General features: G+C 47.7%; 1 protein-coding gene across 5 annotated transcripts in view; it reads left to right on the top strand.

The window, feature by feature from the left end:
- Positions 1 to 26629, top strand: part of Ctbp2 (C-terminal binding protein 2) — a 127899-nt gene that overhangs the window by 63917 nt on the left and 37353 nt on the right. For 3 of the 5 annotated variants that reach the window (XM_040752706.1, XM_040752714.1, XM_040752722.1), the window contains one exon: positions 26315 to 26472. The exons of the other annotated variants lie outside the window; for them this stretch is intronic. In XM_040752706.1, the coding sequence (XP_040608640.1) occupies positions 26415 to 26472 (58 nt within the window). In that variant the 5' untranslated portion in view covers positions 26315 to 26414. The remainder of the gene's footprint in view (positions 1 to 26314; positions 26473 to 26629) is intronic. 5 annotated transcript variants of the gene reach the window in all.

The raw sequence follows: 26629 nt of genomic DNA on the forward strand, positions 1-26629 counted from the left end.
TGTCCCCTGCAGGTAAAGGTGCTTCGTTAGTCTTCCAGGAGCCCCACATGTACCTGTGTTAGGAAAGTGTGACCTTTTCTGTGTGTGTGAACTTTTGTGCCCGCCTCCACACGATCAGTCCTGAACCAGCTTTTTGCTGATGGTAGTGCCCCAATTGTGTGTGAGCGCACGCGCGTGTGTGTTGTGATTCAAGTGTGCATGTATGTATATGTGGTGCACATGAGTGCACACGTGTATGGAGACCACATGGTTACCTCTATCAGTTTACCTTTTGGGTACATGTGTTGTATTCATGCATAGGAAGAGGCACAGTAGCCCAGTGGTTCTCGTCCTTCCTAATGTTATGACCCTTTAATACAGTCCTTCATGTTGTGGTTACCCCAACCAGAAAATTATTTTCCTTGCTACTTCATAACCGTAATTTGCATAATGTAAATATCTGATATGCGACCCCTGTGAAAGGGTTACTCAGCCACCCCAAGGGGTTACTACCCACAGGTTTATAACAAAAGAGTGTCTTACTCTATACTCTCCACTTTATTCCCTTGGGGCAGGGTTTCATGGAACATAAGCTAGGCTGTCAGAGAGCATACCCCAGTGATCCAGTGCTGTGGTTTTACACACACACACACACACACACACACACACACACACACACACACACACACCCCTACACACCTATCTACCTTTGCCAAGCACTGAAGATTCAAACTGAGAACTTCAGATGTGGACTGCAAGCACTTTACCAAATAAGCCATTACCCAACCCTGCACACCTCGTTTTCAGTGTGACTTAGAAAACCTTCAGAATCCCTCTGTAAACAGCTTTCAGAGGCATATTCGAGTCAGCATTTTGGTTTCCTTCCAAAATGGAGGCATGATGCATTCTGGGCATGGCCGTTGGCCCAACCTATTCATTCATTCACTACAGGAAGTGAAAGTTTGCATGACATCACCATGGGGTTATTTCTCGTTGTTGTAATTAGTAGGCTAGCAGGAAGTCGCTGGACAGATGATTCTTGGCAGAACAGACCATTTTAGAGGGGGGAAGGCCAAGAAGGAGGTCTGGGGAGGAAACAGCATTTTGCAAGTTCACACTCTTCAGGAAAAGAAATCTGGAGGGTCACAGACATTCCTGGGAATAGAGCTAGCTGCCTCTTGCCTGTATGAGCTTAACCTTCTTAACTCTCCTCCTCATGGTTACCCCAAAGCTGTACTTCCCTGACTGACATTGGTGTCAGATGTGTCTGTACCCTGCTGCCGCTCAGTGAGCTGTGCTTTGAGAGCAGGCGCTGCCTCTCAGATTCCAGGGGCTAACAAAAGTGGATGAGTGGAGGGGGGAAGGCACGCCAGAGTGAGGTGCTCTCTCTCTCTCTCTCTCTCTCTCTCTCTCTCTCTCTCTCTCTCTCTCTCTCTCTCTCTCTCTCTCTCTCTCTCTCTCTCTCTCTCTCTCTCTCTCTCCCTCTCTCTCTCCCTCTCTCTCTCCCTCTCTCTCTCTCTCTCTCTCTCTCTCTCTCTCTCTCTCTCTCTCTCTCTCTGGCTTTCAAGACCAGAAAAGCGTTGGCCCATCCTACAGGTCAAGGTGTACAGGGTATCCTTGTTAGGGAAACTGGAGCTGGGACCCTGATTAGCTGCCCCTTCTGCCTGTTGAGGGATAATATGGTACTTTTATTTTTTTCACCTGTGTGGAGGCAGTATGCTTACTGTCTGAATACACCTGCTTGTGACAGATTCTGGTCAGGGCGAGACCGGAGGTGCCCAGGTTGGTGGGTTGTGTCCCTATTCACAAAGTTGTCTGGTTTATGGGGCTCTGGAATGCGGAAACAGAAAGGGAAGATGGGTAGGCTACGTGTGGGCTGTGGTCATCTTGTATTTTAGCGAAAAAGAATGTTTGCCTGGTAGTGGAGGCGGAGGCAGAGGCAGGTGGATCTCTGTGAGTTCGAGGCTAGTCTGGTCTACAGAGTTCCAGGATAGCCAATGCTACACAGAAAAAACGAAATAACTAATAATAATGAATAGGAGATTCACTGGTCATTTAAATGGTGTTTCTGTGGCTGCATTTCCGTTCTGTTCTGTGAAGTTGGCATTGAAGCACAAGTGACCAGCTCTAGAGAATTCTCCTGCCACTTTACACTCTTGCCACCCACACACACGGGAGTTTCTGTTCATAGCTTCTCACCTCTTAGCCCTCCAATGGCTGTTCATCGAGTCTGCTGCATTTGTAATAGTATTTGAAGGCTTTTTCAGTTGTGTTTTTTCTGTGTTATTGGGCCCTGTTTATGGCCTAATTGGGTGTGTTGGCATTCTCCTGAGCAGTACCCGCCAAACTTAAGTCTGTTAAAAACTGGTTAAGATTTCCCTAACATGGCATCATTTGCTCTATGCTGCTAGGATTGAATGGTGTAGGTTTATAACTTAGACTGAGCAGAGATTCACTGACTCTGAAGGCGTTCAAGGCCAAAGGGCCCAGCATGATGAGGGCCTCATGTTCAGCCATCCCACGTCAGATAAATAAAACAGAAGGAAAGCTGATTAAAAAGGGGGCAGAGTTTGGACCTCCCTTTCTTTTCTTGCCTTTCCCTACATTAGGAGTTTACAGCTCCTGGCCTTATCCATCCTTGGACCATCCTTCCCAGCTCCTGGACTATGGAGAACCCTCTCCACATTTGCATTTAGGAAGACATTCCAATCTTACTTTACTAGAAATGTAGGAATTCCTGACTGATTCTGGCCACAAGCTTATGTTGGATGCTTGTGTTAAAGTATTCTTTTCTTTTCCATTCTCTGTCTTAAAATAGATTTATTTTTAATTATGCATATGTGTGAGTATATGGCTCCTGCATACCAGGTGTCCGTGTCCGCAGAGCCATCGAATCCCACGTGAGCCAGGGTAACAGGTGGTTATGAACCATCCATTGTTGGTTCTGGGAAGCAAACTTAGGTCCTCTGGAAGAGCTGTGTACACTGCTATAAACCAAATCTGTCACCACATTTTGTGGCCTGTGCCTTTGCGCATGAGTTCAGTTCAGCGGTGGGTCCACCTCATATCCTTAGCCACTTCTTAGTTTCTTGTTTCTTAGTTTCTTGCAGAAGTCTGGTGCTTCATGAGAGAGTGGTGGGTCCAGGTTCTCACTTTCAGTTTCCTGGGCTCTGCGTTTGGTGGTAGGCAAAGTCAGACAATTTCCTGATTCTGCCGACAGCTGCTGTTCTTGGAGCTCACACGTAGACAGACCTCATATCTCTGCAGATGCGTCAGAAAGCAAGCCAGGGTTTGGGGGAGAACCTCCAGGTGTGGAAGGAAAGGTCAGACAGACTCAGCTTCAAGGCAGCATGTCATTCCCAGACAGAGGCCAGTCCGGTTTGGCTCACTCTAGCTTGTGGCTGTGACATCTCCCCTACTTAGATCTTTCTATCTTGTTGAATCAGCAACTGTTGAGGAAGAACAGCCTCAGGGTGATATGTAATAATACCTGGTAGAAAGGCTAAGGCAGCAGGAAGTAGTGTGCAAGGTTCTTAAAGGGACAGCAAGCAGTTCCTGGAGGATGAGAAAGAATTTAGTGCTTTGCTTTCACATTGTATCCTGCACCACTGAAAGGGCAGTGGTTGCTGTAAAGGACACAAGGTCTTTATGGCTCTACTGACATTGCCAGCAATACCAGGTTTCGTGCAGGGGATCCTGTGTCACCCTAAGTCTCTCACACATGGATACACACCTTGAACTAGGATGACCTTAAACTTCTGACCTGCCTGTTTTTTTACATCCCCAAGTACAGGAGTTACAGGTACACACCACCACACCTGGTTTACTATACGCAGAGTCGGGGCTGCTACTGGCATCTATGGTGTGTAGGTCAGGAATGCTAACACACAGCACAAGGCATAGAACAGTCTCTACCACAAGGAATTGTCCAACCCAACACTTCAGCGGTGCTCAAGTTGGGAGAACCTTTGGTTCTCTAGTACTTGGAAAGTTTGTCAGCATCTCAACCACTGACTTGTTTGGGGATGAGGCCCAGGGGGTCCACATCTATATGTAGACTTAAGAGCAGAACCTTCTGTCATTGAGGCTCAGTGAGATGGTATCACACAGCATCCAGCTCAGCCCTGGACCACTCATCCATCATTGTGTGTGTATCGTTGCAGCTGGCAGCAAGTCTGAACACAGGCCATTTTATATGTCCGGTCCCAACAAATGTATATTATCTAAGAATGTTTTTGAAGAAATCTGTCAAGTCTTCATTTTATGTCTAAATCCCTATATGAATTTAGGTTCTTTGCTTTGCTTCATAAGAACAGTGTTTGCTGGGCTGAAGATAAGCTACACAAGTGTGAGGACCTGAGTTTGGATCCCCAAAATCCATATAAAGTACCATATCTCTAATCTCAGTGATCCTACAGTGAGATGAGAGGCAGAGATGGGAGAATCCCAGGAAAATTGAAGTCCAACTGGCTAGGGTGGTTTGGGGGAAAGCAAGGATCAGCTTCCTTGGTTATTTATCCTCGAGCATGCTTGCACTCACACAGGTGCACACCCGTAAACACACACATACACACAGAGAATTGTAAAGTGTTTGTCACATGCCAGTTGGTTACCGATTCTTTTATATGTCCATTTTGTGTGTGATGCTCATTGGTAAACAATGTGGATTCCATAGAAGAAATCAGGTATATTTGAGCATTTCTAAAACGAGCATCTCCAGTATTAAGATGGATTTGCAAATGTGCACAAGCACATGAGGAGAAAAATCTTGAGACTGGTTCATCAATCATGGTTCACTTAAGACTGCAGTGAGCCATTTTAATCCACTATGGCCATGATCCTTCCCTAATGGTGTGCCCTTTTCTTTCTTTCTTTCTTTCTTTCTTTCTTTCTTTCTTTCTTTCTTTCTTTCTTTCTTTCTTTCTTTCTTTCTTTCTTTCTTTCTTTCTTTCTTTCCTTCCTTCCTTCCTTCCTTCCTTCCTTCTTTCTTTCATCTATCTATCTCCATCCATCCATCCTGTCCATTGGCCTAATTAATGACTGCTGGAATGGTAATCAACATTTTTGTTGATGATTTGAGGCCTTGTAAGATAATTAGTACTGAAGCGCAATACGCTACATGGGGCAGCAGGCACATACTGAGGCTCAGTTAGCTCTTGCAGCAGTGCAGAGTCTGTTACCCTGGGCCTGTTCCTTGTTGCCTTGGGCTTGATCCTGCGCTTCTCCAGAAACCCGCAGGTGGTTGGGGATGAGAGGCACATCTCCTTTGGTAGTCAGTGGTCCATAGCTTTGGACTCTCCCTCACTTGGTGGGAGAAATCAGAAATTGGTATCTGGTGCTTTCTTGTCCTTGCTTGTTGCCCTTTTTTACGTGGGCTGGATTGGGGCTGGTTGTGGCATATGGGATTGTATCCTCACAACTTGGAAGGAGCACATGTCACCTCTGGTCCACCTGTACAGGCTCTGCTGTGTCTGTCACACCCATGAGCAGCTGACTGCACTGACCCACCCCCCTGCATGTGAAAGCCACCACATTTCCTCTCCTGCCTTCATTCTGCTTCTGGCCTGGTAGCTTTCAGTGGCCATCTATGCAGACAAGTTTGGGGACATGTTTCCATATGGTGGTCTTCATCTCTGTAATTTGCAAAGTTGAATTAGTTTGCTGACCTTTTCGTCCTTGGAAGGAAGATTATTGGACTCTGGTTCTAAAGATGTGTCTGTTGGCTCGAGGTTTTATTTGCCGTCACTTTCCTCAGCTGCCCTAGTGAGCCTCACTTTTGTCATTTCCTCTTGAGGCCTGCTTGTCCATTCTTGGGCTTGTTGGCCGGCTGTGGTGGCTCCATTTCCTTGAGTCTTGGGATTTTCTTTGCCTTCTCTGCTTGCTTCCATCTCGGCACCTTGTTCCAACGGTTGGAGTCTTGGCATGCTGGATTGACTTCTTGTGGGCTTGGGCTGGAGCCAGCCACACGAACGGCTGACTTGCTTGCTGACTGCCCCTTCCTCAGACAGCAGTTCAGAGTGTCTAGTGTATGTGTCCTGGTTCCTCCAGGGCGATCCAAACCCCTGGGCCTCTAGTGCTGTGTCCAATCTCCAGCCCAGCTGTTCCCTCACACCAGGGCCTCCACTCGTCTACCTGCAGGACTTGCAGACCCTTCTTGGGACCTTGAGAGTGAGCGTAGAGGGAAAAGCTCCTTTACAAAGTGAGCTGAGGGAAGAAGTCACCACAGGAACGCAGTGGGAGGAAACAGGTCGCTTTTAAAAAATTGAGTCTAAAAATTATTTTGAAATATTTTTAAGACCAGTTTGAGACTTGACAGAAAAATGAGAAAATGGTGTCTGTGTGTCTCCTACCAAATTTCTCATTATTAGCCTCTTAAGTTAATGTCACGTTTGTTACAATTAATGAAATGGAATTCACCCACTATAAAGTCTATAATATATATTTGGAGAAGGTAGCCTTCTCTGTCAGCATGGTTCAATTCCTCAACGAGGAAAAAAGGAAATAATTTCTCATCTGTGGTTTCTGTTCAGCTACCTGTTTTGAGGGAGGGGGAGGAGTGAGTCAAAAGGCCATGTAGGGTGATCGATCCTCCATGAACTGGGCAGAGGCCAAAGTGATTAGAGTGCCCTACCTTAGGAATCTCACACTGAAAGTAAGTGTGAGATGCTTTGTGGGCTAGACCTCCCCTGACTCAGGTTATAGAATTTCAAACCTGAGAATTGCTGCAAAAGTTGGTTTGCAGTGATAATTACTTCAGTGGAAGGGGCTGTTGACCACTGCCTGCTGTCCTGAGGAGGGTGTGGGTCTTGCCTTGGTGAGACTTGGTAAGGGGGAAGTCGGGTGGGAGTGACCAGCCTTCAGGCTGTCCAGGAATGATGGTGATCAGGGAGGGCACCTGCTCTGCCTCAAGCACTTCCTGCAGATTGGTACATTCCTGTCAGTTTATCTCCCAGCTGTAGATCCAAGAGACAGTATTAAGTGTAACTGAGTTGTATAAGGTCACATGCAGAGATCTACAAAACCTAAGCATTAAATGCTGAAGGAGATGGACAGGTAGCATGCTGGGCACGATTTGAGAACTCACAGGGTCAGTCCCAGGTAAAGCTCTCTGGGTACATGCTGCTTGCTGTGTTTCTTGTTCATTTGCAGCCTATCTTTTTTGGGAAGAACATTGTCCTCTAATATGGCCTCTCCCTCACATGGTAGGCAAACACTACCGCTGAGTTACCTCATGTTTGAACTGTCCTTATATTTGAGCAGGCCTTGAACTTACTGTTCTTTTGCTACAGCCTCCCAGGTAGCTGGGATTACAGGCTTCCACCACCCTACCCCCCCACTTGCTTTCCAAGTCTTGGCAGGTTGCTATTTTGAGAGAAAGGGGATGGGCCTGTATGTGTAAATTGATGCTTTCCTTAGGTTTAAGTTAGTGGCTTTGTATATCCTTTGATGTAAGACTTCTAGGGTAGTAACTAGAAACAGTCCATGTGGTCAGAGGAGACATGGCCTCCACAGTTGAGGAAGGTCATTGGAGCAGAACTCTGGATCTACCATAACCCTTCCCAGAATCCTCTGGAGTTGGGGTCAGCAGGGCTTATTGCCTGGCAACAAAATTCACCTGCAGCGTTGCATCTTCCTCTCCCCGTGGCAGCTTCTTATTGTATACGCCTGCTGAGGTGAGGACCTTCCAGTTATATGGGGTGGTGGGTGCCTATCAAACACTGCTTGCCACCACAGGGTGAGCTTCTCAAGTGATGGGCCCTTTGTAAAATGGTGAGATGAATGCCCTGCTTGGGAGATGGTTTCATAGAATGCACATTGGACTCCTATCTGACAGGTAGCTAGGACTTAGGGACTGGCCTTGAGGACAGCCACAGCTGTCTAGAGTCAGGGGGAGCAAAACAGGTGCCCTGATCCCGGAGCTTCATGTTGGATTCAGCACAGGGACAAGTCAGGGCCTTCTTTCAACTATGCTTGCTAATGAGACCTTGACAGCCATCACAGCCAGAGCTAGATGGCAAGATTCGAGTGGTTTGGGAATTGGAGCTAAAGATGGTGCAGTGAGTAATTTTATTTCTCCTCTCCTAGTTTCCCTACAGGTAGCGTTTCCCAGTGGCATACTGCTTCTGTGAACATGTTTGTTTATTCACTCACGTCTAGAGTTTGGGCGATCTGGGTTTTAAGCATAATCATTTAGTCTCTGGGTTGTCCTGTAGTTTGTCTGAGGTCTCACGATTAGCCTGGGCAATCGTGTGGATTTTATAGGAGAATTGTCCTATGAGAAAACCTCTTAGTGTTTGTCTGGTGTCACGTTAGTTGCCTCTGTAAACAGGTTAACATCGGGGAGGCTGTTGCCATTGAAGCCCTGTGGTCAGCCTGAGTTTTGGGAGCTTGGTGGCCTCGACATTGGTCAGTTCTTTCTACAGACACCAAGAAAGTCTGTGGGAGCTTGTCATGTCCAACTGTCCTGGGGCCTGTTCACCTAAGGCATTAGCCGAGAGACACTAGTGCTAGTCTCTTAGTTGGGTCACACTTAGAAATTTTGGTGAAATAGTTCTTATTACAGCTCAGGATTCCCAAATGTGATGGTTAAGATGATACCCAGCATCTTGTGGCCAGAGCACAATGTCTTTCTAACGGTTGCCCTCCTCCACAATCTAGACTCAGTCTTTCCACTGCAAAGACGCTGCCTCGAGGTGGTCAACATTGTCTCTCTGTGCTATCCATCCCTCCTGGCTCCGCATACCTGGTGGTGCCACTTCATTGTGGCTCAGTAGAGGAGTGGCCACTGTGCCTTGCCTCCACCTTGCTAATGGAAATGGAAGTAAGGGGTTGGGGCAAGTTCTGATCCTTCCACCAGAGCCTTGGAGGAGGGGGATGCCTTTCCTCACCTTTAGTCTGGCCCTCAGGTGGCATGGTTTCTACTCTCCACTTTGTCTGGAGCCTTCACTTATTTCCCACTTTAAGACCCACCTCCACAGGAGCAAACCCTCCCAGGAGCCTTCTTTATTTAGCCAGAAGTAGCCCTGCTTTGAGAGACTATAAACAGCTGAGTGAGGGAAGGCATTTACAATGTTGACATTTCCTTGGATTCTTTGCAATATTTAAAACCCTATCACATATCCAGAAACATACACCAATCACAAAAGGGAGGGAGTGCAGCACACTGAATTATCACAGTATAAACAGATTCTCACTGCTTCCCTTGGGTTCTAGTGAGGCCTTCAACCTCCTCAGCAAGACCTCCCCAGGGAGTCTTGTCAGTCTGAAGCAGCCACCTAACCCTAAGTTGTGTTCACAGGAGTCCATGCATGGGGGCAGCTGGGAGAGCAGAGTACATTTCCTAGAAGCAAGCATTCCAACACCCAACGTTAGTTCTCTTGGGCATTTCTTGATCTTTGTTGGTTAGCTGCAGGTGCACTGGAGATAATCATTCCAGAATAGTCTCCTCTATTCATTAGGCAATAAAACCAGTGGGGTGGAGAACCTTGGGAAACAAATAATAAAAATGTAAAACTTCACCAAGAAAGAACAAAACCGTCTTTGAGGTAAGCAACCAAACTAGAAAGGTCTCGTTCTTAGTCTTGCTTCCTATGGCTCTAGGCAGAATCTCTACCTCCCCATTCTAGGGGCAGAGGGGGAGCTGAGGTTGACAGAGGGACAAACTGAAGTGGCCGGAGATGGAGGAGTTGAATTAATTGTTCCCAGCTCTACTTCAGAAGACCTCACAGGTCCTGGCCAGTGGGCCAGCTTTGTAAGCGACTGTTGGCTGGTGTTTGAATCCTAGGACCCACGTGGTAGAAGTAGAAAGCTGATATGGCAAGTTATGTGACCTCCACATGGGTGCATCCCACACAATAAATGCATGTAATAGGACTTTAATTAAAAAGACGGGTGATTAGGTGGTTCAGTGGGAAAAGGTGCTTGCTATCAGGTCTGCGAATCCTGAGTTTAATCCCCCAGAACCCACATGAAGGATGGAGAGAACCAACTCCCATGAGTTTTCTTCTGATGTCTACATGTAGACCAGCATGCATGGGTGCCTACTTCCTATACATAGAGGTTTCTGAAAAATTAATGACAGCAGAGATCTGAGCACCGTGGACAGAATCTAAAGCAAGCATGACATCCAGGATGCCATCTTCTCTCAGGGGTCTTCAGCGTGAGCTTCTCAAAGCCGTTTAATTTGTATCATTCTTACTGCAGTCTGTGTTCTGAGAGGCCCTTGCAGAATCCTTTCTCTCTGAAGGCTTGCGTTTGCTGGGCTGGGAAGAAAGTTCTTGTTTTGTTCCAACACCGTCTAGATCAGGGTCCTTTTCTCTCTGCCAGTTAAAAGGCAGCAAAAGTATGAACCGCAACACAACAGTAGCAGCAGAGAAATCTCAAACCCTGCCAACAGAATCAGCTGTGAAGGGCGTTTATTAGGGGTAAGGAGACACATGCAGCAGACACAGAGAAAAAGACACTCCACAAAGTAGTGTCTTCTTGAGAGTTGGGACCTCTGAGGAAGGAGACTTCCTCCCCTAATTAATGTTGGTCAGTATGAATTTAAAAAGGGTGGTTGATCGGTCCGAAACTGTATGAGACAAGGACTGAACTTATCTGTCTGCCTACCAGGGAGTCTTAGCTCCTAGTCTTTCACATTAACTGGAAATGGGAGAGGGGGATGGAACACATGTGCTCGTGCTTGGCCTTGTTCAATGCAATGAGGCAGAGGACTGCCTAAACAGAAATAGCCCAGGAAATGGCAGCGATGCCCCCACTCTCCAACAGGTATATCTAGTAAAATAAAAAGGGCCCCTGCCCCATCTGTCCTCGCCCATCATTTGGCCCTCTCTGGAACGGTGTGAGGTGTTTATAAATTCATTGCTCTTGCAGGAAATAAAACCAAGCTATTGTAGTGATAGTAACTGGATTTCTATACAAAGGGAGCAAACAGGGAGCTCTACAGTTGGGGGCTGAGGAATTGAGTCGCCAGAGGGCAGCATCGCTGTGCAGGGTAATGCTGGTTGATGCTGCCCCCTGGAAGTGGCCAGTGGCTCTTGCGTATGAGCACTGTGGGTCCCGCACCATTGGGGGGTTTGCCAGAGAAGGCTGAGAGGAATCTAGTTTTGAGAATCCTGTGACAAACCCACAAGCCAGCCCTAGCCACCTACCTGCCTTGTTTGCTTTGGAAGTTTGTCCTACCTACCACGAATGAAGTCACAAAACTTTACATCCCCTGTAAAGCTGTCTACCACAGAAGACACACTATTTCAGGCAATGTAGTTAAACTACTACTGTTTGTGCTCTCCAGGAGCTGATACATTGTATGGCTTCATTCGGTGGGAATCAGCAATTGTATGTGGCGATTTTTCCCCCCTACTGGACAGAAGCCAAAGGTTGAGAAATTTGTCTCATCTCTGTGCTTATTGAGAACTGAGAAGGACTTCTAAGTCCTTGTAAGGAATGTCCTATGGATTGCTGTGTTGTGGTAGCCTCCCTGGTGGCCTGGTATGTATGCTCCATGGTTTCTTCCTGTCAGAGAGCGGAGGCAGTGAATGAGTGAATGTTGACTCCTCTTTGGGGTATGGTAGACTTAGTGGCACATGTGTACCATTGTGGCTTGCAGGTAAATCTAATCCAGACTTCAGAAAGATGTGCCCAGAATAACTTAATGCCTCTCTATGAAGCTCTGTATAGAGCACAGTGTGGCTGTTAGCTCGTGGGTCTAGTGGCAGTTGTGCAGCATAGTGGGCTGCAGCAGCCAAGGTCGTCAGGACAGCTGTTCAAGGCTAAGTGTTGCTTGCTCCCCAGGGCATTGCTGCAGGGGCTGAGAGCACTGAACTCAGCCAGCTTTCCAGAGCCCTGCAGTTGGTGCTCAGTGTGCCGTTTCCTGGGGTTCAACACCTCAGAGCCCACCAGAGCACTTGACCCACCTCACTACAAACTCCACTGTGTGAAGAGACTTGTGCCTGCTCCCAGGTCTTACTAGCAGTTTCCCAAAGTAATGGCACTCTCCCCACTTCACAGAGGGGTGGTTTTATTTTGAGAGAGAGGCGTGCGTGTGCGTGTGTTCGTTCAGTGTTCGTTCCTGTTCATTCATGTACTTTCATGAATGTGTGTTGAGCCAGAGGACACTTACCTTTCAGGTTTTATTCCTCAAGCACCGCCCCTAGGCACTCTACCCCCACCCCTGGGATAAGGTTTCTCGTTGGCCGGAAATTTACCAAGCAGGCTAGGCTGGTCGGCTGACTGACCCAGGAATCCACAGGTTGTCCTGGGATTGCAAGGGCATCCCACCACACCTGGCTCTTCTGGGAATCCAAGTATTGACCCTCCTGCTTACAGGGCAGGAGGTTCACCGACTGATCCATCTCCCCAGCCCATAGATGGACAATTTTGTTTGTTTGTAGGAGCATTCTAACACACCGAGGGCCTACTCCACGTAACAGATTCCTGCCCTGCCACATTGTTTAAAGCAAGTCTTGTTTGTTGTGTCACGATAGCAGCTGCTTTGCATTGTGAGTCATTACAGGACAAGGACAGCCTCCTTTGGTAAAATAAATGCACAGTATGAGTTTGTGGGCACCTGTGTACCTACCTCTTCCCCTCCCAGCTCAGGGAGCCCCTCTTTCTAGTTCTCTGGAACTCAGGGCACAGAAGCCAGGCCTCAGCAAGCTGGCCCCTGTGCACAGGCTTCCTCCTGAGTACAGTTGCAGGGCCTCTGCAGTGCTGTAAGGCCTTTCGTCTTTGCATTTAAAATAAAGGAAGGGAAATCTATGGGAGCCTGGGTCCGGTTAAGCCTGGAGCCTAGACACAACCAGATCTCCTAGGTTCGGGGCCACTCCCACCCCTAGGCTTGTATATCTGAGCAAGCTCTACCATTGTGAAAAAGCCAACAATACCCATTTCTTAAGTTTCTAAAAAATGAATGAGTCCTTTTGAGGGGCCCAGGACTCTCTAGGCTCTGGAATGTTCTCATTGCCACACCTGTTGCCCTCGGGGCTAGGGTTGAGGAGCAGCTTTGCTATTGAATGGGCTATGGGGGGGGGGAGTCACTCCTCTGCCCCTAGGGAGTGCCCCTGAGGCTGTGCCTGCTGCCAGAGGTTCCACCAGAGGGGGCAGTGCCACTCCTGAGCCATGGTGAAGCCCTTTTCACAGCAGAGAAAAAGATGTTTGCTATCGTGAACTGTTGAGATTCCCCAAAATATCCCAGATACTGCCAAGGCCTTGTTGCGAACAGTGTGCTCAGCTAGTTGGGACAGCTCCAGGAAGGATGTTTTGAGTGCAAATAAAATGATACATACCAGGGCTGTTTGCCTCTGCAGGAATCCAGCAAGAGGCCAGCCTTGCAAGACCAGGGTGGAATAGGGGCTGACTGTGAGGGCCCCTCAGGCATACCTCCTGGGCCAGCTAGAAGATTCCAGAACAGCAGATACATCATGCACAGATGTCGCACTTCAGGCTCTTCTTCCCTTTCCTCGGGAAGATTAGTCCTGGACCAGGTTTTCTGTCTCCCGTGGGAAAGTGGATTGCTTTGGTTTTATGTGACTCTGTAAAACTAAGGTGACACTCTGAGACACCCCCCACCCCCCACCCCCCATGCCGCTTCCTGCTTGCTCCTCCTCATGGTCTGCCCACATGGTACTTTAGCATCACTCCCATGGGAGTGTCCTGTTGGCAGAGGGGCGACGGAGGCTCTGGAATGAATGTCCCCGCTGAAGTCTAAGCACTGCTCTCTCGTGACATGTTTGCCACATACTCAGTTTCAGAGATTACAGGTGGAGTATCGTGGCAGGCAGGGCAAGAATTGGTGTTTTCGTCATTATTCAGTGCTCTCTTAGATTTCAATGCCAAATGACTTGCCCCTGAGACAAAGGAACGGGTGGTGTGGCATGATGAGTTGTTCAGTGGAGTAGCACAAGAGGCTGCAGCCTTGTTTTCCTGTGTGGATTTCCTTGGCGGTGTTTCTGTGGAGGGTAAAAATAGTGCCTTGTGCTTTAAAGGAAGTGTAGCGGGGAGTGCTTCTGTGGACCCACCGCAATGCCACGTATGTTCACTCAGAGGATGACTTGGGTGGCGGGTTCCCATCCACCCACCTGCAAGTGTAGCTCCAAAGAAGAGGCCTGGAATCTTGACTACCCAGGATAGGGTACTGGGCCTTGCTTAGAGGTATGCTGAACTTAAACCACCAAACGAGTCTTCTGTCTTCGTCTCCGTTAAGTCAAACCCTACACAAGTCCCCAAATACACACTCTTTCTTGTCCCCTCAGCTAGCTCAGACAAAGAAGGTGGCACCTGTGAGCCACCCACCTCGGGCTCCAACTCACATAGATGTTTGCTCCCAAGGTCATAGTTGAATGTAAAGTTGAGGTTGTGGACTGTCGGTAGGGAAGGGTGTGATGGCGCCTGGCCCAGCTTCTTTCTGTGGGTCCAGCGGGGTAGGTGTGAACCGGCATAAATGCCAGCACTTCTTAGATCCAAGTTTCCTCTGAATGCTGTGGCTCACACCCTATGACCTGCTCGCTCCCTCTACATTTCTAGAAACAATTTTCCACTTGCCTGATAAGAAATTATACTACCCTTTGTATAGCTTTCTATGGCTGTCCCTCTATGTATAATACTAAGCCAGCAGAAGGACCCACTGGTATCTGGCATTGTTCGTGCACTGCCTGTCTGTCCATCCATCTCTGTCTGTGTGTGTGTGCGCCCACCTGTCCATCTGTCCATCCACTGCATTCCTTTTCAATTTAAGAACAAAGTGTCCTATCCCCAGGTGAGCCTCTGTGTATAAAACTTCTTTCTTAATGGTAAAGAAACACAAAATCCATCTGTACTTCAAGCAATGACTGAAGATGGCAGCTAGTTTGGCCCTGTTGATTCTCTGTATATGTGAATATTGGCTTTATATCACTGAAAGGATGCACTGTACTTTTAAAAAGACGACAGAGCTGCAATTGTAGTTCAGTTGGTAGGATGCTTGCCTTGCACCTGGGATCAATCCCAGTACTGCACAAAGGGCGTGCAAGCCTGCAATCCCAGTTCAAGGTCTTGCTTGGCAACAGATTGCATTTGAGGCAGACTAGCCTACCTGAGACTCTCCACCCCTCCTCCAAAATTAAAGACCATTGAGAGATGATTAGACAGGCCGCAGGCAGGAGCGCAAACACAGTACTGCTCAGAAGCATCTTGCAAGGAACCAATCATTGTATGTGAGGGGTTTAGGCCATCAGTGGAAGAATCTCAGTGCTTGCAAGCCTTAAAGCAAGTACTGCTGGGAAGAATAGAAGCCATTCCTGTCTACTTCCTGCATAGCTCTTCAGATGTACCCAGCTTTGCTGCACTGCATGTTAAGTTATGGCCACGGAGACCTGTTTCTTGTTTGTTTGTTCTGAGACAGGGTTTCTCTGTGTAGCCTTGACTGTTCTGGAACTCACTATATAGACCAGGCTGGTCTTGAACTCACAGAGATCCGCCTGCCTCTGCCTCTGCCTCCTGAGTGATAGGATTAGTTAAAGGTGTGTGTCACCACCGCCCGGTTGAGACCTGTGTCTTTCTCAGGTCTGTAAAAACCATAAGACTCCAGTCACTGGTAAGAAAAGGCCTTTTGCCATATCAGCTGTGATGGGAAGGATGCAAGCAAGCCTCACATCACAGTTTATGGAAAGCCCGACTTCCCACGGGGCTTGTGAATAGGAAACAAGAAGGGCCAGGGTTGACAGTAACAAAGACCATTCCCCCCCTGCCCCGTGGGGACAGCCTGGGTTCCTGCAAGAGCACAGAGAGAGAGAGGTAAGCTGGCTCTGAGGCTGCAGCTTTGTCAGCAGATGAAATGGGCCCTATTTTAAGCCATGCTGTGTACCAGCACTTCCTGTTATTCCAAAGGAACCTCTTGTTTTCGTTTTAATGGGAATGGATTTATTGAAACATGTGCTGGTGGAGTGACCTGACCATGTTCTAGGACAAAATGAAGCTGGGGATTCTGGAGCCTAAGAGGGAGGGCACAGCATCCAGTTGCCACACCCCAAAGACTACTGCTTCAGAGGGCTTTAGTCCCAGTGGCCCTCTTTGGGTGAACAAAGACTGTTTGCCTGTCAGGGTCCCAGACAGGGGACCCCAGAGGCGGGGCTGGTCAGAGGACAATTGAAAATGGTTTTGTTGGCCCTCTAGGGCTAAGTTAAGCCATGTGTGTCTCTTTCCAGGAGTATCAGCCCAGCCAATCAGAGCCATGTAAACCCCACTCACTTCCTGCCGACCTTTTGACACCGCCAGATGTTTTTTCTTACAACCCTCATTAGGCCTCCATACTCGCTGACCTCATCAAATTGTATTGGAGCCATTTTCATCCATTTTGTTCTTAGAACCCATTTAACCCTTTCTGAGTTCCCTCTGATTGCCTTGCCTTCTGAGTTAGCAGCTATGCCTCTGCCTCACTGGGTCTGACCTGTGTTCCATAGCGTTCCATTCCTCATGCTGTATACAGGGGATACTGGTGTTTTCAGAGTGGCAAACACAGAATATAAAAAGAATATAAAAAAAATATCGTTGGGGTGTCTGTGCTTTGCAAGCACCTGAGATGTGTGTGTGTGTGGGGTCGCTCAGCTACGAAGTGATGACCAGTCACTGTGTTGGGTGGTCTTCTGTGTGCCATAGATGCCTTAGATGTGAGGATTGTCATCACAGTGTCTGTGGGCTGCTACTGCACACGTGTAACTGAGCACCTGGAACCATTCAGAACTGTCTCCTAACTTTTAAGAATCATGCTTGCCAGAGTAAAGCGTTCAACCACTGGGAACTTCCCCCTTTTCCTACAGTCCCGCCCCTCAGAGAGACCTCCTGCCCATATCAGGCCTGTGTCCACCTGGCCACCTTTGTCTTCTTATGAATGCCTTTTCAAACCAGTCCAGTGGGTTCTAGAGAACATGCCTTTGAGTGGTTCTAAGCCACAGGGTGGGGCTCCATGGGAAGTAGCTGGTCCCTGGGGCTGGATCTCACTCCCTGGATTGCTTCCAGCCTTTTGCTCCAGTCAGCTTCTGCAGAGCTGTTCCTGTAGAGGTGGGGTCAGGAGAAAGCTTGGACTGTGGGTAAGCTGGCCTTACTTATGAAGACTGGTTATTTGAAGATAGCCAACTCTTAGATTTGGTGACTTGTAAGAAGGAGCAGGCTTCAGGGTTGCCACGCCTCCAAAACGTCATGAAAGATCCCACAAGTGTTGAAGGCTGTGATTGTGTTACTTGGCACATGTGACACTTGTGCATGTGACCACAACTGCCCTTCTGGCCTCTTGGTTCATGAAGCCAGAGGGCCTGTCATGCAGAGGAGGGCCGGGGAGATACATTCTTAAGGCAGGGCCCAGTCTCTGATAGAACTTTCTAACATCTCCAAATTTATGTGTGTGCATGAGTCAGTGCAGAGACCCCAGGGTGCCTTGGTACAAGTGGAGGGTAGCTCTGGAATTTGTTTTAAGTGTTTGGGGTAAGTGAAAGTAGTAGCAGGCTTTCCACTCCCAGGGCCACTGGGTAGTGCTGATGTGAGCAGAATAGAGTTTACCCCAGGAGTTCATGAAGTGGATATATCACAGACCTAACGTCAGCATAGGCAGCTGGGATTTACAGCCTCTGCTACGTTTGTTAGTGTTCTCCAGCCTGTAGGTGCTCGGAGCTTGGTGTCATGCATTACAAATGGATCTGGGGCTTTGACTCTTCTGTTGAGCTGCACTCTATCAGTGACCATAGTAAATTTGATGGGCTGCATAAAGGTCTGTTATTTATCTGTTGCTCTGTGACAAATTACCTCAGAATGTGGAGATTTAAACCACAAGGCCTTGTTGTCTTCATTTCCCAGGGGTTGGAATCTGCCCAGTTTTAACTGGGAGCCTATGGCTGGTGTGTTCTCCCCCATGCTATTGCAGTCTGGATATTGGCCATGGTTTCCCCACTAATGGTCGATTTGCACAGACCTGTCCATAGAACTTTTTTGTTGTTGTTGTTCCGTAGAACTTCTTAAAAGATTGCTGGTGACCCTCCAAGAGTGCCAGCAAGAGCCTGGCCATGCTTGAAACTGCAGTTGTCTTTCATTTGCTGTCTGAGGTGATATGCCAACCTGTTTGTTCTGCTAGTTATGAGCAGAGATTACAAAAGGATGTGGGATGCCAGGTTTTGGGGGTCCTCAAGGGACCAGGAGCCTCAGTATTTTCAATGAAGTTTGTTTGTTAAATAATTTGACATGCAGAACTCTGTTGTGGAAATTCACCATCCCACAATACAGATCTCTTAAATGGTGGACGAGCAACAATGATATGAATTTCTGTATTTTTAAACGAGATTTATGCGTGTGTGGACTTCTGGGTCTGGCAGAGCCTGTAAGGAGCTGGATAAATTGGTAAATCCTTGTGCTTGGGGGACAGCAAGGTCCCCCAAGAGTGCTTGCTGTCATGATGCAGCCTCTGGCCAGTGCCTTGCTGCCCCAAACCAAGGCTGTGTCTACTTCTCCACATGACTGTTCCCCGACAACTTCAGATTTCCTCAACCGTATCCAGTCCCCGGGATGACTCCAGAGCCAGGTGGTAAGGGTGAGAGAAGCTCTCTCTTTGCCTTCCATCCCCTCACAGGGTACCTTCTGAGATGCTCACCTGGGTTGCTGGCCATTTCTTTGCTCCTTCCTGTCCTCTGAAGCAGAGACTTGATTTCCCTCAGACTTTGGGATTTCGGGCAGCCACACATAGCTGTGGACCCTGCCCTGGGTGAGACTTGGAAAGGTGATTGAAGAGGGCAGGAGTCTTTCGTGGCGTGACATAGCCACCAGGCTGATAGGAGGCTGGGCAACAACTACGAGAATTTTTTCTCCTTGTCCCTTTGGACAAGGAAGCGAGCAGAGCAAAACAGGCCCTCCAAGTGTCGCTACCTTTCTAAAGACCCTGCTGCAGTGGAACTGTCATCCGGCTACGTAGGAGGACGAGGTGGGACAGTTGCAAATCCTTGATGGTTCAGATCATGCCACTTGGTCCCTTTTGTTTTTCCAGACAGGGATTCTTCTATGTAGCCATAGTCCTGGTTGTCCTAGAACTCATTTTGTAGATCCACTCACCTCTGCCTCCAGATTGAGTGCCTGGATTAAAGGCCTGTGCCACCACGCCGGTGTCATTGGATCCTCGCCAACAGCAACTTTTGGTATGTGAGAGCCATGGCAAAGGAGACAGAAGTTCTTCCTTTGGAGGTGGCATGGAGATGAAATTGGGGCTCCTACATTTTGGGACATTCCTTTCCAAAGAACTAAGTATGCTGTATCATATGAAGAACCAGCAATGGGATCTAAGCGGCATCCTGTTGCCATAGCAACTGTGCTTAAAGTAATGGTCAAGAGAAGGTGGTTGTTTTATGAAGAGTGTGAGGTTGAGTGAGGCTTGGTGTCCCTTCTATAACATCATTAGGTCAAGCAACCCTTCTTCCTCGCATCATTGGGGGCTCCCGACTAGAAAAGCTGGTGGGTTGGGCTGTTGGGCAGGCAGGTGGAGGGAGGCTGGCCTCATTCCTCCCTATGTAAGATTGGGAAATGTAGGCCAGTGAGGTAGTTCAGTACCTTGCCACCAAGTTTGACATCTGGTTGTTTAAACCCAGGGTGGTTGGAAGAAGAGAACCCAACTCTCAAATGCTGTTTTTTGACTTCTACACATACTCAGTGTATATGCTCCTCCCCCAAATAAACTGATACAATGCAATGGAAATCCTTATTGCATTTCCTTCCTCCAGTTAATATCTGCCATTGGGGGGATGGAGATCTACTCTGAAGTCTTACAACAAAGGGACCTTAGGGTCAAGGAACAGTTGCTTGATTGTGCACACCCTCCATCATCCCCAAGTTTCAGTTCGATGGAAACTCTTTCTTATCAGACTTTAGCAGAACTGAAAAGCCCCGCACCTCCACTATTCTTCTGTCTTGTAAATCCTGTCAACGTCAATTCCTTTCAACCATTACCGCTATTCACACATCTTTGGGTGAGAATTGCAAGCATAGTGGAAAATCACCCCATAGGTCAGCCCATACCCTTCTGGGGGTCAGAACCCCCACCCCCTGGGTCAGGAACCTTCTTTAGCCTGAGCTATGAAAGTGTGGGGGGGGGGCTTAGTTCCCAGTACAGGTGATAGAATTCTCTGCTAGTCACATTCCCACCATCAGCCTTCGTGGCTAGAGGGAGACCAGGTACCCTCCCCAAAACATGCAGCGGCTCAGGCCATTCCTTCAGGGGTAGCTGATAACATTCTTTGAGTTCTTATGGAGTCTGCATTGAGACCCAGGCAAAGCTAGCTTTGCAGCCTGGGATAGCCGGGCAGGGTGAGCAGTGCCCTCTGCTGGCTGAAGAGGCCCATTGCTGGGCACTATGCTTCCCCCTCTTGATCTTGCTCCCAGCAAGACAGAGGTTTGCCACAGGGCAGGAGTACATTGGGGATGTGCTTTTGTGATGATCAGGTATAGACAGTAAGATGCAAGGACTGGGAAACATGTTTTGGACCTCACTTGGACCTCACATGTCAAGCCACTGGGATCTCTTAAGGGACAATGTACTGCCAAATTGGGCAAACAATCCTCAAGGGAGTCAGGGGTCTCTGTGGTCAAAACAAAATCAAAGGGCAAATGTGTTTAAAACTAACTCAGATTTTCTAGTTTGTTTTTTTTTAAACATTTTTATCATGTAGTTTGTAACTGACTTAAATTGCCTTTCATAGACAATAGACATAATTAATAAGAATAACTTTGAGCCAAATCAAAGTTATATTAGAACTAATAATTTCCACAGACAAATAGTTCAGGTTTAGCAATAAGCCCAAATATTTATTTGATTATAATGACTAATATCTGTGTGTTGTAATTTAGTGAAAGCCTCTTGTCTGTAACCTGTAATCTCCACGCTGTTCTCAAAGATACATGGCCTGCTGGGTCTCACTGTGGTCCAGCTCCTGGGTTGAGGCTGCTGGTGGTCACCCACTCCATGCTTGCACACAGCATTGGCCCCGGGAGAATACACTGTGTTCATGTATTTTTGTCATAGGCTGTGGACTCCGACCTCAGTGGTCTTTGGTTACTGGGTCACCATCCCTACCCAGCAGCTGTATGGTGACCCCTCTGCAGACATTCTGTCGGCATTTCAAAGATCGTGGGTTCTGTCTCTTGATGGTAGCATTCTGAACCGTGTCTTGCACTAAATATGCCATCAAAGATAAGCTATTCTGTCCCCCTAGAATGCAAGATTGCCGGTCTCATTATATTGCTTAGCCAGCGCAGCACGTATCCTGCGCCTGGGTGGGGACAAGTTAGAGGCTCCTCAGACTAACCACTGGAGCCAAAACCATGATTTCTGTGCCTCTTAATTTGAAGGGACATTTGCTTGTTCGCTTTTACCGCCCCCTGTTCTGCCTCTATTATTAACTAAAATATTTATTTTCAAGGCATGTTTGGAGGACAAGGGCTTTTAAAATGTGTGAAAATTCCAGACTGCTCCTGGAGAATGTGAAGACCCACGGTGGATTCCCAACATGACCCAAATACAACAACCAATTAGGAACATTAAGCGCTCTCTCTGCTCAAATCCACTTGCCTTGGTTATTACTCTTAGCAAGTGAAAATATTTAGAAGTCTTGAGGCTCACATTTAACACTGGGAAATGTATTTGTATGAACTGATAATCCCAGCTCAAAGTAGCACTCCACTTGTTTATTCCAGGAAAATAATGGTTTTAAAGTTAATCACCTTCTCTTGCACTGGGACAGCCTCTGGCCTGGTGGATTCTCCATGGCACAACTAGGTGACCTTTTCCTTCTTAACTTATGCCACAGCTCAAACCTAGGGCCACATAAAAGTTAATAGAGGCCAACCCTCTGTCACCGAGGAGTACCCTCCAGATTCTATGAAACTAACAGTGACAGAATCTGCAGACCTGGCCTAAATTATTGACAGTTTGTTTTATTTTTGCAATCTGGATTAGTCTATCTGTTGAGTAGATATGATCTCATGGCATGGGATTTTGGCTTTATTTTTCTAATATGGAATTGTGCATTCTGGAGCTACCCAGATTGGAAAGAGACTGTGGCTGAGCCCTAGCTACCTGTGTGTATGTTCCAGGCTAGGTGAGCTCAGGGGCTCACGTGATTGGTCGGAGGAACTATTACCAACATGGAAGGATTTAGGGGACGCACAAACATTCTGTCCTTAGGAATCATTTTAGAAATTGATTTGTAATTTCTTTGCAAACTGAGTGATTTTGTTAGCAGTCTTTGATTGTGCTTGGCTCCTGAAGCCTATGGAATGGCTTTGTTGAAGTTTGAGTACCAGTAGCTTCCTTTTTCTGGGTCCAAACAAGGAGTATTGCAGGTGTTCTTGCTAGACCATCATTCAGAGACCCTAAGCCTGTCCCTGCGCTTCACAACAGCGAGCCCTTTCTTCTCTTCGATAGGTATGGGGTCCTCGTTGTGCCTCCCCCGGGTTATATGTACAAGAAGGGTCCCAGCTGCTGACATGCACGAGCACACTGCCCAGTGCTGCCTACTGGGGTACGGGCCCCTTTCTACTTGCATTAGATCGCCACAGCACTGAGGTTTTCAGTCTGCACCTGGTTTGTGGTTAAGGAGGGGTGTCCACTTAACTGCAATGCTGGATGAGGAGAAGGGAAGCTGTCTGTGGTGGTAAACGGGTTAGAAGCATTTTCATTTTGAGAGACAGTATTGAAGCATACTTGCTCTGCAGTTGACTGCTTCGTCTGGTCTCTGTAGAGTCTTAAACTAGAATAGACACAGAGAACCCTCTCATTAAAAACAGATTTGTGAAGGCTGGGATTTTTGTGGTACAACTGCATGGTAGCTCGGTTTGGCCAAGAGGTAGTTGTTGGTGGCAACTGGAAAATGCTTATGGGCCCAAACTTAGACTCTGTTGGACAAGTACTTCCTTTTGCCTTTAATCCTGGATGGTTTTCTTTTTAGTTTAATGTCAGAGTGGATAATTGTAAACTGTGTTGATCTTTCATTTATGTCCGTTTCTCCTCTCTTTGACACTGCCGTGAAACAGTGTCCCACGACAGCTGTCTTCTCTAAACATCTCTTTGGCTCACTTGCATTGTCGCCTGCTTCTTCCAGGGCTGCTGTGTCTTAGGCCTGCAGTAGGTGCCTGATGAGGAGAGAATGCCACAGCATCAGCATTCACCTTCCTAATCAAAAGAGGGACTTTTGGCTTTTCTCTGACATTACCGACTTGTCAATGTTGTGATTCTTACTGTTTGATCATTAAGCAGATTCCTTCCTGGAACACATGGATTTCAACTGTCTATCAAAATCTAGTTACTGAGTAGCTAATGCTCAGGTGGCATATACAGTGTGGATACACCAGACACCAGAATGGCTCCAGCCCTAGCTAAATGCTGCAGGGTGGCATAGGATTTTTATCCTGCTGCTGCCCAGAACCATGTGTGGGAAGGCTATTCAGTTTCACTTCGAGCAATTAACAGTTTTCAGGATGTTTTTAATCTCTGGGTTGGGATTTGGTCTGGTGCTCTCTGGTTCTCTGCTGTGAGGTTGGACTTCATACTGCTGCCCCTCCATGAAAAGATCGCCCACTCCCACAGCCAGACACAGCCCTGGCTGTCCTGGGACTCACTGCAGACCAGGTTGGCCTCAAACTCCCAGATCTACTTCTTGTTGACTTTGAACTTTACTGGCATTTGTTCCCTAGCTTAGGCCAACTTCTACAGAGTGCCAACACCAAACCCAAGCTGGTAGAGCATTGAGGTAGAGATTTCCTGTGTCTGTCTTAGACATGGTGACTTACAAGGAATGCCCTCCCTGCTCCACAAGCAAGGGGACAGCCCTCCTCAGGTCATTCTCTAGCCCACCTATGGCTTTCCTCCTGCTAGGGTTCAAGTTGTAATTTCAGCAAAGAAAGAATAGAACCACAGCCCCTCCCTCCCTCCCTCCCTCCCTCCCTCCCTCCCTCCCTCCCTCCCTCCCTCCCTCCCTCCCTCCCTCCCGCGTACTTTTGTATTTTTGTTGGACATTTTGACTAATGATATCAATAGATGACTATTACAGATTCCTTTGACTAGAAGATGAGGACTGACTTAAAGGGCAAGCCGTTTTGTTTTGGTTTTGGTTATTTTTGTAACGAACTCAAGAGGGTTTGTTATCTGTGATTGATACCTGGGAGCCCAGAGCCAGTATAACCGATGCAGTGTGGGCATTATTGGTGTGAACACACGCCTGAAGCCACTGTGTATAGCTCCATTAAAAGGCATGTTTTGTGCCTGACGTTTGTACAGTGGCTGTGTTAGTCTTCATAAATAGCTTGCTTCTTGGAAGGGAAAAGAAAATGCCTTTCATACTTTTTTTAAAAGCAGAAGTATTGTAGGAGGGAGTAGTAGCGATCTATTGTCACTTCCCCCCAGTCTGAGCTACACTTTAACTAGCTGGACCACAAGTCTATTCACTGCTGATGTGATGGGTGGGTACCTCCACTCAGGGTCTGCCCACAGAAGAGCCCCCAGAAAAGCCAGGCATGGGAATCAGTCACAGTAGTAAGACACAGACATTTGTGTAAGCTGTTGGCTGATCTCTGATTGCATGATCAAGATTCTGCTTATCAATTTTTCAAGAAGCCGTCTAATTATACAAATTAAAATTCAAAGGAAAGCTAAAAGAATGATTACGCCTCACTGGAGGAGGAGGGTGCAAAGCCCATCTTGCCGCTGATCATAACGCTGGCGGTTTCCCATCTCCATTGCACTTCACAAAAATTAACTCGGCCTTTGGATGAGGTAGACAACGAGGCTGGCATTTATGCCAGGAGGTTCCACACTGCGTTTGGGGTTGGGTGGCATTCCTGTGCATTTGAGGCTGGCATAGGTTTCTTTGTTTCTTCTATCCCATCTCCATTTGCCTGGAACTGGGCTTGCTCACACACACGGCTACCATTATGAAAGCCCAACAGCCAACAATGACACCAAGCATTCTGTGTCCATGTGGTGACTGGCTTGTTTTAGGTAGCTACTTGTGTTAGAAGAGTCTGATGGCCTTTGGATACTGTAGTCATCATTTATATGGTCAGAAACTGCTTTTTCCTATCTCCCCCCTCACCCTCAAATTCATATAATTATTGCTATAAATCTTTAGGATGCCATACGAGCCTCATTGCTGGGAAATTAGCCATTAATTACCAAGAACCTGCCTACCTTTTACTAGTCAGACCTGTGCCTGGACCTTTGATAAAGTAACTCCTGGCATTCAGCATAATTGATGCCCATACGCCGGAGTTCTCACTTTAACCCTTGAGCCTTACGCTGTCTCCTTTCTCTGCATAATTTTCCTGCTAGCTGAGAATAGGTGTGTGTGTGTGTGTGTGTATGTGTGTGTGTGTGTGTGTACATGTATTGATGTTAGGCTTAAAACAACACTGGGTTTGATGTTTTGCAATGAAGAGCAGAAAACCATCGAATGAGTCCCTGCTGTTCTTGCAGTGACTGACAGACTGCAGTTGTGAAGGAAGGACTCCATAGTGCCTGACTTGCAGTGTATGAGGAGGGGCAACTTTGGATCAGGACAACTGTGGTCCGTCCGGGTCTCTGTCCTGATCCTGAGTCATCACGGGGTGCTTAGAAAGGCTCAACAGCCACTGCTTAGCCAGAACTACAATCCAAGAATGTGGGCGTAAAAGCAAGGTCAGCCAATCGACAGCCCCCTCTGCATTTAAGGAAGGTTCTAGAAGGTGGCACGGGTAAGCCCGTTTTGACACAGTGTGGCAGGGAGCTTGTGTTGTGCTGCGGCACGTTGTGTTTTTGTTGCCTGGCCCCTCATGGAAAGGAAGCACTTTTGGAAAGTGCCCAGCAGAGGCTTAGAGAGAGTCTCTGGGGACTTAGTCACAGTGATGCATGGGCACCCCCATGCAGTAGGACCCCCAGCCTAGTGTTCCGGAGCTGTCGGTGAGGCTGTCTCTTTGGTGGTGTAGCACTTCTGTGGTTCAAAGAAATAAATGGCAGATCCAGCCAGCTGTGTCTTGGTCTCTCTCCTCGGAGTTGAAATAATAATAGAGATTGGTCTGTGACTGGTGTCCATAGCCGAGAAGCCCATGCACCACTGTTGGCTGTTTTCAGCAACATGTGTGGCAAGTGTCCCCCTGCCCGCTTGCTTTCTGAAGGATCCAAGGTAGAGAACAGGAGTTGGCTGAGGCTCACGTGGAGCAGCCCCACCCATGTTTCGGGAAGAGAGCGAGCACCCGAGCGCCAGAGCAGCAGGTCCCCTCTTAGAAAGTGGCAGAAAGTCACGAATGACCTTGTGTCCTGGAGGCCTCCAGAGAGTTAAGGATTCTTTTCTCCTTGTTTCAGGGTTCATAGTGGCGCAATGCACGCAGACTCCTGCGAGTTCCCCTAAGTTCTTAGCGGACTGCTTTGCCTTTTGAATCAGAGTTGCAAAGTTCGATAAAGAATGGCCCTTGTGGATAAGCACAGAGTCAAGCGACAGCGATTGGACAGAATTTGTGAAGGTAAGAGCCAGCATGGCTGGAGGGTTTTCATGAAAGACACGCAGCCCCTCACGCAGATCACCTCCAACCTGCTCATTTGAGATAGCTGGGCCAGGCTGTGTCACACTGACACTAGGACCTCCAGATTCTCTTCCTGCACCTTAACCTCTTAAGGCAC

Source organism: Mesocricetus auratus, unplaced genomic scaffold (genome assembly GCF_017639785.1).
Source record: "Mesocricetus auratus isolate SY011 unplaced genomic scaffold, BCM_Maur_2.0 Super-Scaffold_4256, whole genome shotgun sequence".
NCBI lineage: Eukaryota > Metazoa > Chordata > Mammalia > Rodentia > Cricetidae > Mesocricetus > Mesocricetus auratus.